At 34.8% G+C, this 14990-nt stretch overlaps 1 protein-coding gene across 5 annotated transcripts in view; it reads right to left on the bottom strand.

The window, feature by feature from the left end:
* The window catches only part of ALS2 (alsin Rho guanine nucleotide exchange factor ALS2), a 64985-nt gene that overhangs the window by 14423 nt on the left and 35572 nt on the right, over window positions 1–14990 (bottom strand). For 4 of the 5 annotated variants that reach the window (XR_010380666.1, XM_031451984.2, XM_031451985.2 and 1 more), the window contains exons 13-23: window positions 10736–10898; window positions 8650–8781; window positions 8128–8256; window positions 7687–7757; window positions 7246–7312; window positions 6780–6982; window positions 6596–6661; window positions 5478–5576; window positions 4740–4904; window positions 3517–3628; window positions 3224–3301 (exon numbers count right to left, since the gene is read on the bottom strand). Coding sequence is in view for 3 of the 5 variants with exons in the window: in XM_031451984.2 (XP_031307844.2) it covers window positions 3224–3301; window positions 3517–3628; window positions 4740–4904; window positions 5478–5576; window positions 6596–6661; window positions 6780–6982; window positions 7246–7312; window positions 7687–7757; window positions 8128–8256; window positions 8650–8781; window positions 10736–10898 (1285 nt within the window). In the remaining 2 variants the exon portion in view is untranslated. Of the gene's footprint in view, window positions 1–3223; window positions 3302–3516; window positions 3629–4739; window positions 4905–5477; window positions 5577–6595; window positions 6662–6779; window positions 6983–7245; window positions 7313–7686; window positions 7758–8127; window positions 8257–8649; window positions 8782–10735; window positions 10899–14990 lie in introns of those variants that run through there. The other variant, XR_004136813.2, reaches the window with a different exon arrangement.

The following is a 14990-nucleotide window of genomic DNA, read 5'->3' as shown; positions in this document are numbered from 1 at the left end:
CTTGACAAATGCTTAAATAGGTTGATCAAGGGAGAAAAAAAAAGACATAAAATTACAAAATCAAGAAACGGGATATTACACCAACCTTACAGAAATTTACAAGATTAGAAGAGAATACTAAGAGAATAACTTTATGCCAACAAATTAGACAACTTAGATGAAACAGAGAAATTCCTAGAAAGACATAAATTCCCAAAACTAAGGAAGAAATGGAAAATCTGATCAATTATATGTAAGGAAATTGAATCAGAAAATTTAAAACCTCACAAAGAATGCTCAGGCCCAGGTGATTTCACTCGTGAATTCTCCAAAGCATTCAAAGAAACAATACCAAGGCTTCACAAATTCTTTCAGAAAATGGAGAAGGAGAAAATCTTTCTCAACTTACTTTATGAGGCCAGTATCACCTCAATACCAAAGATAGATATCATGAGAAAGAAAACTATAAACACAAATAAATATCTCTGATGTAAAAATCTTAACCAAAATTTTAGCATTAAATCCAGCAATATATAAAAAGGATTATACACTAGAACCAAGTATGACTTGTCACAGGAAAGCAAGGTTGGTTTAGCATCAGAAACGCAACCAATATAATACACCATAATAGCATAAAGAACAAAAAACACACAATCATCTCAACAGACACAGAAAAAGCCCATTCATAATAAAAACTCTCAACAATTATTAGGAAGAGAAGGGAGCTATCTCAATCTGATGAATCTATGAAAAACCCTTAGCTAACATCATACTAAAGGTGAACAATGCTTTACCCTTAAAAAAAGGCAAAAGTCAAGGATGTCCACTCTTACGACTTCTATTCAACATTCTTCCAGGGAGGCTAGCCAGTGCAATCAGACAAGGAACAAAAATAATAATAAAAACACTTTCAGATTGCAAAACAAGAAGTAAAAACTATCTTTATTTGTAAATAATATGATCCTGTATGCAAGAACTCCTAAGAAATCCACACATAAAAAAAAAAAAAGCCCATAACAAAACAAACAAAAAACCCTACTAAAACTAATAAATGAATTCAATAAGGTTTCAGGATACAAGAACAAAATACAAAAATCAATTGTATTTATATAATAGCAATGAAAAATCCAAAAATATAATTAAGAAAACAATTTTATTTACAATAGCATTAAAAAGAATACTTAGGAATAAATTTAACCAAAGATATTCAAAAGATGCACACTTAAAACTACAAAACATTGCTGATAGAAATCAAAGATGATCTAAATAAACAGAGAGACATTCCAGATTCATGCACTGGAAAATTCAGTATTATCAAGATGGTAATTCTCCCCAAATTGATCTGTAGATTCAACACAATCCTTATCAAAATCTCAGCAGGCTTTATTGCAGATTTTGATAAGTCAGTCCTAAAATCTACATGGAAAGGCAAAGGATCCAGAATAGCCACAAGAATTATTAAAAAGAACAAAGTTGGAAAGCTTATACTTCATGATTTCATGACTTACTGTAAATCTACAGTAGTCAAGACAGGGTGGTACTAGTTTAAGGAGAGACATATAGATTAATGAAATATAATTCAGAATCCAGAAATAAACATATTTTATGATGAGTTCATTTCAACAAGATGTCAAGAATATACAATTGGCAAAATTGCTGGGGCAGCTAGATAATGCACATGTAAAAAGATCAACTCAGACTTTAAATCACACCCTACACAAATCACCTCAAAATGAATCATAGACCTAAACATATGAGCTAAAACTATAAAACTTTTTGAAGAAAACACAGAAGAAAATCTTAATAACCTTGAGTTAGGCAAAGATTTCTTAGTTATGACATCAAAAGCATGATTCATAAAAAACTTTTTTGATAAGCTAGACTTTATTAAAATTAAAAACTTCTGTGCTTCAAAAGGCACTATTAAGAAAACAAAAAGACAAGCCACAGACTATAAGAAAATATTCATGAATCCTATATTTGATAAAAGATTTGTATCCAGAATATATAAAGAATCCTTACAGTTCAATAGTAAGACTATAAACAAATTCTTGAAATGTCAAGACATTTGAATATACATTTCACCAAAGAAGACAGATGAATCACTAGTAAGTACAAAATGATATGCTGTATAATGACATTATTAATCATTAGGGAAATGTCAATTAAAACCATGAGATATCATCTCACATCCACTAAAACGACAAAAAGAAAAGAACCAGAAAAAAAAAATATTGGCAAAGATGTGGAGAAGTCAGAATCCTCAAATATTGATCATGAGAATGTAAAATGATGCAGCCACTTTGGAAAACAGTTTGGCAGTTTCTTAATATGTTAAACATCAATTTTCCATACAACCCAGAAATTATATTCCTAGGTATCTACCCAAGAGAAATGAAAACATGCTCACACATGAAGTTGTAAATGGAAATGGAAAAAAGAAACAGACTCACAGACATAGAAAACAAACTGTGATTACCAAATGGGAGAGGGAAGGGAGCAAGGACAAATAGGGGCTATGGGATTAACAGATACAAACTACTATATATAAAATAGATAAGCAACAAGAATATACTGTTTAGCACCATTATCTTATAATAACCTATAATGGAATATAATTTGCAAAAAAACTGAGTTACTATGCTGTATACCTGAAACTAACAACATATTATAAATCAACTATTCTGTTAAAAAAAAAGAAAAAGGAAAAAGAAAAAAAGAAGTTGTAGTCAATTTCATTATTCATAGTAGCTTAAAGTTGGAAACAGTCTAAAGTTGGAAACAATCCAATGCCTGTCAACTGGTGAAGGGATAAACAAAATGTGGCTTTGGAATACTATTCAGCAATAAAAAGGACTGAAGTACTGCACGTGTCACAATATGGAGAAACCTCAAAAACATGCTAACTGTGAGAAGTCACACAGAAAGGAACACTTGTCATAAGAGTCCATTTATGTGAAAGGAGCTGAAAAGGCAAATCTAGTTATAAAGCTCATTAAAGGTTGCCTGGGACTGGAGGGAGAACCAGGGAATGACTGCATATGGGCAGGAGATGGCGAAGGAAATCTTTTTGGGTGACAGAAATGATCTCAAACTGGATTGTGGTAATGGTTGTACAACTCTGCATATTTACTAAAAATCATTGAAATGTACCCTTAAAACAGGTGAATTTTATTTTAGGCTAGCTTTTTTAAAGGTCAAGAAAAAATTAGTGAATGATTTTTAGAGAGAAAGAATTTCCAACCTTCCCACTCAGGGTCCAGTCATCCGAAAACTCTCCCTCATAGATAGTATCGTCTTCGGAAAGTAAAACCCCATTTCCCTATGTGAAGAAACAAAGCAAAAATCACAACACAGAAAATGCACAGTAAGTTGGGGTACCTGCAGCCACATCCTCCAAAGCCTTACATAATCTTGACACAAGAAAAATAGTACTAGGGAAGACAGAATATTAAAAAAAAGATGACTAAACAGTTAACTGAGGACATAGGAGTTTTAAAAAGTCAACAGCAACTATATGCAAACTATCCCACTCACCATCATTTTATTAAGTTGGAAGTTGCCTTCATAGTATAATCCAAACTGAGTAACTACCACTCCATTCCCTTGACATACATCATCTTGCCACATTCCCATATACTTCTCCCCCCTACAAAAGTAAATAGAACAGGAAAAAAAAAATCAAACTCGATGATGAGGTGGGGAGCAAACAATGATCACGTAGGAGATACCAAGAATCACCCTCAGGTTGGTTTCTAGTTAAAGTGGTTAACTGTCTCCTTAAACACGGGACAACGTGATTGCAAAACACTTCCTACTCAGAGCAATGTTCTCTTAAAAATTTAATATAGTCTTCCAGACACAGATCTGTGTATCCTCCAAGTATTCCTTCGCAACTTTAAAATATATGATTGAAAAATTTAATGCCAAGAATTCAACTCTAAATAACTTTGTCTAAAATGTAATAGATAAACTCAAATCTATGTACAATTTTTTCTTACCCAAAAGTTTACTAATTAAAAAAAAAGAAATGGGGTTTATCATAAATGAGGGCTCATTCTTCACTTACTCAAACTCAGAGAAATCTTACTGATTTCCACTAAAAAGATAAAATTAGTACAAACTGGTTAAATTAATCGTAGATTTTAGTGATAATAGCAAAAAATTTAAAATTCCACATTATGACAATAACATGAGGGAGAAAAGAGTATATATTAAGTCCAAAAACAAATCAGGCCAAACCAAACACAGAGGCAAAAGAACTACATTTCTCCCCAATGTTTAGTTAACTGAATTTATCTAAGCTTGATTCCTGGGCTGCTGGCATGGTAACAAGTCTCCAACCTAACAGGAAGATCTGTTTAGATATCATTCACTAACTTCAAAAGGGAATTTCAATCGATCCTTCCCCCTCTTCTCCCTTTTCCTCTTATTATCTATTGATGGCATTAAAGAGTTTTTTTATGTAATAGTCAAAGATTTGGTAGCCTCTCTGAGACACTAAAAGCTTTGTATGTGTGAAGTTTTAAGGAAAATGGCACCAATGTTAATTCTGAATGATTCTGATCTTGTAACAAAGTAAACTTGTTTGGTTCACAAGCAAATGCATAAAATAATGCCTGATAACTATATTCTTATTAAAAATGTTCTCAGTACTATCTAATCAAGACACTTAGCCTTCATAAAATCATCACTTTTTGGAGAAGTATAGGAACCTTATCCTCTCCCACTAAACTGCGATTAGAAGCAGAATACTGTACCTAGTGATATCATCAAAGACACCATATCCTGCTTTTTTATCCATCACCCACTGGCCAATGAACATACTGGGAGAAGAGGAAGTCAATTTTCCGCTTCGTAGGAGACCATGACCATGACGCATGTTGTCTTGGAAACAGCCTTCAAACACTTCACCAGAGGCGTAACTGGTTAGAAAGAATAGATACAGATCACAAGCACATTGAATTCTGATGCTTATTTTTACAAAGTTCAGGAAATTCAAAATTATGCTTATGTCTCACTGATAGCTATAATTATTTATTTGTTTATATGACTATTTTTCACCAATCAAAAATCTTAATGATTGAGTCTAAGAAGTTGAAGATATTATGGGTGATATTCTGTGTTAAAATCGGGAAAAAAGTGTATATATAGTCCTTTATGGGAAAATAAAATGAGTGATCTCTGAGATAATGACAGGTGTTGTCCATATTAGTCATGTAATCAACATAAGATAAATTTACAGATGTCCAGGAGATTCTGTGAGAAAGTTATGGTTTACAAAGTTTGCACAGTTTTGTTAAGAACTAAATAAGAATCTAATGTTTTCATTTTGTCATAGATAAAAAGGTTGATCTTTAAAAGAAGACTCTATACAGTTTCAGTTATAAGAATAAATAAAATTTACTCCTTGGAAATTTTGGCTACATAAACATTTAGGTTTACATGATTCTTTGAAAAAGCAACAACCAGTCTAACAACCTTTCCAATGTTATTACCTAAAGACTCCTTGACCACACATTTTTCCTTCTTTCCAATGGCCCACATAATGGTCTTCTTTGTTCAATGCTTTATTTGGGATTCTGTATTCTCCATACCTGCCAAGGAGAATAAAAACATCAGAAGATGCATTTATGACATATCCACCTTTTGTATGCATACATTGGTATAATGAGACTAGAGAAAAGATTTGGCTAGAGGAGGAAAGCGGTAAATGGGGTCTTGATTTAAGCTGTTATCGACCACCTAAGCTATTCGGCAAGTCTTAGAGGGCATTAACCCCACTACACAAAGCGAATAGGTGTTTTATGCCAAGTATTAAGGAGAAACAGAAAACCTGCGCCCAAGGCCTATTTCTGCCACTAATTAGCTGTATCACCTTGGTTAAGTCCAGGTACCCAGCTCCCCCATCTGTGTAATAAGAGGGGTAAATTATCTACATTTCTTCTCATTCTAGAATTTTATTAAAAGATTAAAAGACATCATAAAAATTTACACTATCACACACACACAAAATCACCTACCTAATTCATACAATAATCTTTCTTATACAATAAGATAAATTATTTCTCTAACATGATACAAAATACTTCACTGTCATAAATTTTCTTGTAAATTTATGTTAGAAAACGTGACAAGCTAATATAAAAATAATGTCATTTGAGTACTATTAGGATAATACATCATTTAGAAGACTTTCCCTTCAATAGATCACAGAAATTAAAGATAATTTAAAACTAACTGAAAGGAAAACTTCTCTAAGTCCTTTGTATAAAGGAGGCACTTCTACCTTGATAGTCTCAACATCAACATTACCCAAGGTTCTCAGTCTTCACAACTGAGAAATGGATCAAAAACAGGCCCATATCAACAGGTGGAAGGCTGTGAGGTCACACAGCTATCAAGGTAAATAATTCATTCTAGGTAAATCAAGGCTGCCCCCTAGATTCCTAGCTCCCTTCATGTTCACACATGTGCACTGTAAATCCTAATACACTGGATGCATCTCTGAAAAACCAAAAATCTACTAATCATCTTGAAAATAACTCTGAACACAAAATAACACAGTTTAAGACTGCAGTTGCATTTACCCTCATGTTTTACACAATTTTCTTACCCATCTTCCAAGCCATTCCTGAACATACCAGAATACATCTTTCCATCTGGCCACTTCAAAACCCCTCTGGAATGCATAAGCAAAGAATAATACATGTCAATTAATGTTTCAGATAATCAATACTTCTTGGTAATTAGACTATCATCCTCACTCCAGGCATAAACCAAATCTTATACATTTTCACCTGCCATGAGGTTTCCCGGAAAGCCAGCGGCCATCATAGGTTGCATCTTTTAGACGAGGATCCTTGTAGAAAGTATATTTGGCACTGCGTGAAATGGGTGGTTCCTGTCTCTGAATATTGCTGCCACTTCCATAAGGTGGCAGATCAGACATCCCCCTTAAAGCCTGATCCACAGCTTGGCTTATGGCCCGGAGCCACTTTGTCTAGGAGCAAAAAGTAAATGTCAGTAAGTTTAAGGCAACAACTTATCAAGCATTGCTGATTGGCTTTTGAAATTCACTGCTTTATGTTTTAAACTGTCACATGAAAACAACAACAAAAATCTACAGCCTTGTTTTACTGAAGATTCATCAGGCATAATTATGGATCGCAGGCAAGCAAGAACAATTTTTATTTCTTCCTCATTAGCATAAGAGAGAGAGATAGCCAGGCCAAAGATGGAAAGAAAATACCATGAGGGACTAACCTTCTCCTGGGGTGTTGAGGAAATGAGAGTGAACTGCTCCTCAGGTGTAGTTATCTTTAAGCCATTCCTAAAATGTTCACAAGCATAAATGCCAATAGGTATGACAACCTGTCATTACATCAACCCTCAAATACAAAAAGCAACTTGTTTATCTCAAGGGGAACAGAAGTCAATTAAATGTAAATACAGTCATGCCCCCGGTTTGGTTCCCGCAGTTACTCTGCTGCGTGCCGAACAACGGGGAGGTGAGTAGTGGAGAAGCCCTTTTAGCGCATGGCATGATCTGTCCTGACCTCCACAACAGGCCACTTACTATCAGTGTGCTGGGAGGGTGAGCCTTCTTATGCAGACCAGGGAGGCCTCCTGAGCTTTTATTCATGTCTAAGAAAACAACCCGGGTAACAGAGGAGGGGCATAGGGGTGGGGGTGGGGGACACTCACACACCACCAGCTTCTTCAGAAAGCGGCTCTGCCCACAGTGTGGCCAAAGGGAAAACGTGGTGTGTGGAGAACTGAAACAAAGAACATGGAGACACTTCTGAGCAAGCTGTGTGGGCCCTGGGGTTGCTGCTGCATAACACCTTCTACATGGTTAAATTATGCAGGTGCCACCACCTCAGCTACATGTAGTCAGTCCCAATGCGTCTCACCTTCTCTGCTGCAGGGACTCCTTCATGTGGCTGATACTCATTTTCAGGCTAGAAACTGAAAAAGCTCTCTGAAATCTAGCCTGTACCACAAATTCAAGCTAAACATTCTCTTTTACTCAATAGTTTGAGTAAAACCACAATAGTCTGGAACACAAACTGATGGCACAATAAATCAAATGAGTATAGTACTCCACTTTCCAGTGTCTCTTTTAAGGCTAGGAATCCAGCCTACCTGAGCATGGACTAGGGCATCATTAAAGAGAATAAACCAATTCACAGAAAACCTCCCCGCGTGCTGCAGAGACAGGGCTCGGTTACTGCTCTCACACAGCAGTCGACGCTCTGGCTTCCTCAAGGAATCCTGGGATTAAAAACAAATACGAAATCAAAGTATCAAGATTATTTCATGTGAAGAGAAAATAAAAAAGATACAAATCACATTTAGGGGAATTTGTTGGTCCTAGCGTAGCTTGGTGTTAATGCTAAATTCAGATGGGATCCAAACATTTCACAAAATCAGTGCTCAAAGGGAAATAAAAAGACAGGAACAAACAAAAAAAGATGAGACATTTATTTAGAAAGGATTCCTAGAAATAACGTTTCGAGCACCCATTGCCGTTGTCCTCCGATCACCCTTGGAAAAGGTGTCATGAAAGCATTATTATCGTAAAGAAGTGAGGCACGGAGAGGACTGTGGCAGTTGTTACGGATATGCCTGCTCTTTGCTGGGATAATGACAATTGGCATGGCTTACCGTCATTTTTCCAGGAAAGGTCTTCCAGAAGCCCAGTGTGTATTCTGCTTCCTTCCTTTTCCTGCCGAGATGGAGAGCAAGAGACTCATAACAAGAACTGGAATCCTGCAGTTTCTGGTATTCTGGAGATGTCTAGAGGCCAATAATTAAGGGGGGAAAAAAAGAATATAAAACAATTGTCCAGAATCTGTAGCCTCAGTGTGGTTTAGATATGTAGTAGTAAAGTGAGGGAAGAAATCCGGCCAAAGAACAGACCTGGTACACTAAAGGGAGCTGAGTAAAAACAAGATCGGTTCCAGAAAATTCTACCACATACAGGTACATATGAAGTAGGGGAAGAAATCAAGGGGAAAAGAAACAAACACTGGCAGTTATCACTGAGGAGAGCAGCAGAGAACTCATGATAGGGCCCGAATTCTACAGGATTTTAGTCTCGGGATCCCCCTATTTTGCTCATGTGGGTTATATTACTGATACCATATTAGAAAATAAAGCTTTAAAAATGTTATCTTTACCAATTCACTTCAAATACAGTAACATTTTAAGTGAAAAAAAAAAACCCTAAATTTTCCAAAACAAAAAAATGTTTAGTGGGAAAAGTAGCATTGTTCTTCATTTTTTTTCAAATCTCTTCCTTATCTGGCTTAAAAGACAAGAACTGGATTTTCCGATCTGCTCCTGCATTTAATCTGTTGCATGCTGTTTGGCTGAAATGAAGAAAATGCTGCTTTATAAAGATATATAGTTGGAAAAGGGAGGAGTATTTTAGTAGCCATTTCATATAATTGTGGATATTCTCTTTCAAAACTATACTAAAACTTCAATGGTAGTTTCTTACAGTGTAGCTGAAATGTAGAATCTGAAACTACATCAAACTTTTTGTACTGTTACATTAAAATCCACTGGTCTATTTTACACTTTGAATAGATTTTTTTTTAACCTACACATGATTTTATAACATGTGATTGGACATTTGGAAAATACTGGTTCAGTGAATTACACAGATCTTCCAAATGCTGATACATTTTATTATACAACATCAAAAATCACATGTTAAATTATCACCAATCTCATCAGAAAAAGTCTTTAAATACTGGGAAAAGCTTGCAATGATAGATACATGTTTCTAACATTTAATTTTTGCTTAAAAATTCAGGTTTTATCATTGGCAACAAATACTGCTAGTTGTTCTCTTTGAAGTGACAGGCTCATTTACTCATTTGGGGGGGAAAATATCTCAAATATCCAAGTATGAACAACCAGACAAAAGAAAAGAGCTACAAGACCACAAAAGGACGAAACGTAGAACACCATATCAGTTCCTAGATCACTATGGAGACAAGTCTGTCTAGATAAGGAGATAGAGCCCAAGATTTTTAAAAATCCAGAACTATAATAAACCCTAGAATCATTACGGATTCTCTAGAGCCCTTCAGAATGGAAACAAGATGAAACTACATATTTCAGCAGAATTTCAAAGGTGAATGTCTTAGGACCAGTTTTAGCATACACTTATATACTAGAGCAGTGCTAATTTTCTAGGACTCTATCTACCTAATTTTATACAGAAAGTGAACTAGTTAACAATTGAGAAAATCCTGTACCACTGTGATTTCTCATAGCATATGCCAAGGTGACCCAAATACCTGGCATAAGTCTATCATGAGTCCAGGCCAGGTGCTAACTCCACTGCCTTACAGGTGTGTGTCATTACACAAAAAGTCAGGGTTTTAAAGAGCTCTGTGTAACTGGTACTCAGTATGCACTCAGTAAACTCAGACACTATTGAATAAATAGCATGACTGGGTCTCAACTTTATACACAGTTTCATAAAATGAATACAATTAATCTTGTTAAGGTCCTGAGAGGAACCTGAATCAATCCACAGCAAAGAAAACCAGATTTATCTACAGATATACTTTCTTTTTTAATTTCCCTGAAGAAAAATAAATTTAATTAGACACATACAAACATTAAATTAGTGGAGTTCTAGATCTTGGGATGGTATAATGCAAACAAACAAATAAACAACAACTATGATCCTTGGCTTCCCAAGTGTCCAAAGAGGGTATACATGTAAGCTTACCACTTCAAAACAAGTAGCAAGCTTTAGCAATACTTTTGCATAATTATGAAGTCGTCTGATTGGCAAGAAAAATAAAGTATTCAATATTTCCATCAACTGGGTGTTTTCATCATTCACGTCTGCTAAATCTTGCAACAGTTCCTGGTTTTTATTTAGGAAATCACTGAAGGTAGAGAAAAAAAGAAATTCAGTTAATCATTTTGTATCAATATGCATGATACTGAATATAGAAATAATTCACTAGATACTACTTTTTTCAAAATGTACATTTTTAGGTGCTATGAAAGTAAGAGAAGATTAATACAATGAATTAAGCCAGGTGTAAGTAAAAGAGTTTCCCTGCCTAGAAAATAGGTTTTTTGAGTATAAAAAGTAGCAAGTGGTAGCATTAGTAACTCTGTAATAGAGATGGTTAATCGCAGACTTGTGCCTAAAGTTCTAGGAAATGTATCATACATTCCAGTTTCAGGGAATAACTGACCAGCTGACACAGTTACCTGTTAATTTCCAAGCCAGCAGTCACAATAATACACAGCAAGACTAACTGCTATAATCAGTTGTACTAAACAGAAATACTGGGGGAGAAACAAAACGCTTTGCGCCAACAGAATTGGCATGGAGTATTAAAATACTTCTAATTTCTTCTTTTTTTTCTTCAACTGTTGATAATCTAGTAAGAGTTTATTACAGGAAGGTAATAAAAAGCTGTGGTATCAGTACAACAATTAACAGGAAATAGTAAAGCAAATTATATATGCAAAATTTAATGCTGAGATCCTCAAAAGCATTTAAAACTGAAGCCAACATTTAGTTTTTATATTCAATTTTATGTAAGTTCATTATTAAAATTTTACTGCAAATCTTAAAGCTGATCAGAAGCCCACTAAGACCATGCTCACCAGACCCGAATACTTTATAAAGAAGTAAAGATTTAGTGGAACAGAATAATAATTAATATCTGCTACTTAATGAGCAATAATTATGTGCTAGGTACTACCCTGAGTGCTTTACAAGCACTATACTACAAGTCTTAGCTACAAGGCTTCAAATAAAAGTTATCATACAAGATCACAAGGCAAAAATGAATCATTTTATAATCTCTTAGAGAACTATGGAATAGAGATGTTTAACTCAGAAATGCAATAATTTCCAGGAACCCAAAAGTTCAATGGCACAAATTGGACTGTTCTACAAATGCAATTAAGAGATCTGAAAGAGTGTGCCCTGGGGAACATGGCCTAGTTTTTGTTTATATTTGGCTTGTATATATGTTCCTACTTCCTCCTCCATGCTTTGCTGCTGAGATCAGCTGGGGAAACTCATTTAGCCCCATAGAAGTATTCTGCTTTGACGTGCTCTGAGAGATGGAGGTAGTACATGGTGAATACATACTCCCTCTGACCACATTTCTCCTGGATGCCCAATAACAAGCCAAGAATGTTCCAACTCTTGTGAATCCTATTACTTTTCTGGACTCACTCATATCCTTGCCTATAGACTTCCCCAAAAGGGGCCCTAGTATGTGCTCAGAAAACCTGAACTACTCTGCTTAGCTTATCTTCCCTTGGGAATTTTTAATCTAATAGTGGCAATATCGCTGTTTCCTTATATGGCTAGGTTTGCACTTGTTAATCAAAAAATTAAAGGTAGAAACAATTCAAGTGTCCATCAATAGATGAATGGACAAACAAAATGTGGTATATACATACAATGGAATATTATTCAGACATACAATGAAATGAAATTTCAATATATGCTACCACATGGATAGGCCTTGAAAACATTGTGCTTAGGGAAATAAGCCAGACACAGAATGACAACTACTGCATGACTCCATTTATATGAAATTACCCACAGTAGGTAAATTCATAGAGACAGGAAGTAGAACAGAGGTTGCCAAGGGCTGTGGGGAGGGAGAAAGGGGGAGCTATTGTTTAATGGGTACAGGATTTTTGTTGGGGATGATAAAAAGTTTTGTATACAGACAGTGGTGATGGTCTACATAACATGTGAATGTACTTGATGTCACTGAATTATACACTTAGGAATGGTTAAAATGATAAATGTTATGTACATTTTACCATAATACTAAAAAAAAAAAACAAAAAAACAAAAAAACTATATGACGATCAAACCACCAGGCTAGCCTGAGGTTAAATGGTTAAGTGATACACCAGCTGATTGATGAAAGCTTGGGCAGACTCACTAACTGCCAGGGAGCTCACTACCTATGCTCTAGAAAGTCTCAAACTGTTCTCTTTTTAAATGAATACCTTAAAAAAATTTTAAATATTGACTTCATAAATAGAAGTTTAAAAAAAGATGTTATTATTGACTTTAATTATGTAAAACCCTGGGGTTCATGAATCACTGTTTCAGAAATGCTGCCCAAATCCAAACTTAGTATCTGCTTCCACAGCTCAGAGTCACCCACAGTTCACTAATTGCTTTCCACCTGTCCAGGCTCTAGTAAGAGGCTTTCACTTATATCATTTGCTTTAGCTGCTCTAACAAGGAGTTTGGCCAACCCTTGAGAGCCGTGAACTCGATTCTGAAATACTAGAGGAAGGTTTTATCGCAGAAATCTAAAAGTAAAAGAATAGAAAGTGGTGTTATATTAATATTTAACAAAATAGCAAGATCAAGGAGATCAAAGATTTAAAAATTACTACATAAGTTTAAAATATAAAACTTTTTAACCTGTCATTTAAAAAATGAAGGCCAAACCCCTATATTTCAAAATAAATGAGCACATGACATAAGTCAAATCATGATGGAAAGCAGAAAAATATTTAGAACTGAATGACCACAAAAACAAAATGTATCAAAAAATTTTAGATACAGCTAAAGCAACACTAAGAGGGAAATTTAGAGCCTTCAACGAGTACATTAGAAAAATTAAAAGACTGAAAAATTAATAAACTAAATGCTAACTCATGAAGTTGGAAGACATGAACAGGTGAACACAAAGAAAGTAGCAGGAAACAAAAAGTAGAAATTAGTGAAATAGAAAACAAAGGAAGGAAAGGATTAACTATAGCTTAATCTTTGAAAAGAGTATAAAAAAAGGTAAACTGCTGACAAGACTGACCAAGATAAACAGATAAAAGGCTCAAATAAATAAGAAGAATGGAAAACAGGGACTATGACTACAGTTATTACAGAGGTGAAAACATCTTAAGACAATGATAGAAATATACCAATAAATTTGAAAACAAGGATGCAGTGAACAATTTTCCAGAAAAAATATGAACAATCAGAGCTGAAAGAAGAAATAAAGACCTGAGCAGACCTATTCACGAAAAAAACTAAATCAGTAATTTTAAAATGCCCTATAGGAAATGACCACATGAAGACCATACGTAACAGATGATTTCTACCAAACCTTCAAATTTCTACCAAATCTACAGATAATCCTGATCTCATGCAAACTATTCCAAAAAAGAGAGGAAGTTTCCTCAGCTCATTTTATAATTGCTACTACAATCCTCTTACCAAAATTGGGGAAGTTCAGAAGAGAAGGAAAACCTCATATTCACAGATACAAAAATCTTACATATCAGCAAACTGAATCCAGCGATGCATTAAAAAACTAATCCATAAAGACCACTGAATTTTTCTTGGGAACTCAAGGATATTTAACGTTTTTAAAAAATCAATTGCTCTTCAAGTTTTAGAAGGGAGCTCTTTAACCCTATAAATAATACTTACCAAAAACCTAAGGCAATCATGTTAAATGGTGAAATATTAAAAGTATTCCCTTTAAAAAATCAGACATGAGACAAGGATGTTATTACTCTTTCTATTAGGATATAAGATCAAAACTAAACATGGCAAAACACTGATGTCTGGGTTTACTTAAATCTGGGTTGTGAGTATAAATTTGAAATGTCTACTATTAAAATATAACTGATTTTTTAAACCTTCGTTTCTTGCTAGGTCAACAGTTGTTCAGAAATTACACAGTTTAGAATGATTGGCCTCATGTAAGAGGCTTTTATATTTATTACTTATCCAGAAGCTAAATGCAAAAGGTTTGCATTTGTGCAACACTCTGCACTTTTCTCTGTAGCATCACATACAATATTTGCTTCTCACAAGTGGGGAGAGAACATTCCCATTTTTCAGAGAAAAAAATTAGGCTCACTTTGGTGAAGAGAGTTCTCCAAAGTCTTAGGGATAAAAATGGTAGCACTGAAAAAAAAAAAAAAAAAAAAAGTCCAGATCTTGTGGCTTTTTCAATACCATACTCCTT

The sequence above is a fragment of the Camelus dromedarius genome, chromosome 4 (genome assembly GCF_036321535.1).
Source record: "Camelus dromedarius isolate mCamDro1 chromosome 4, mCamDro1.pat, whole genome shotgun sequence".
Taxonomy (NCBI): domain Eukaryota; kingdom Metazoa; phylum Chordata; class Mammalia; order Artiodactyla; family Camelidae; genus Camelus; species Camelus dromedarius.
This window is presented reverse-complemented; position numbering and strand designations above follow the sequence as displayed.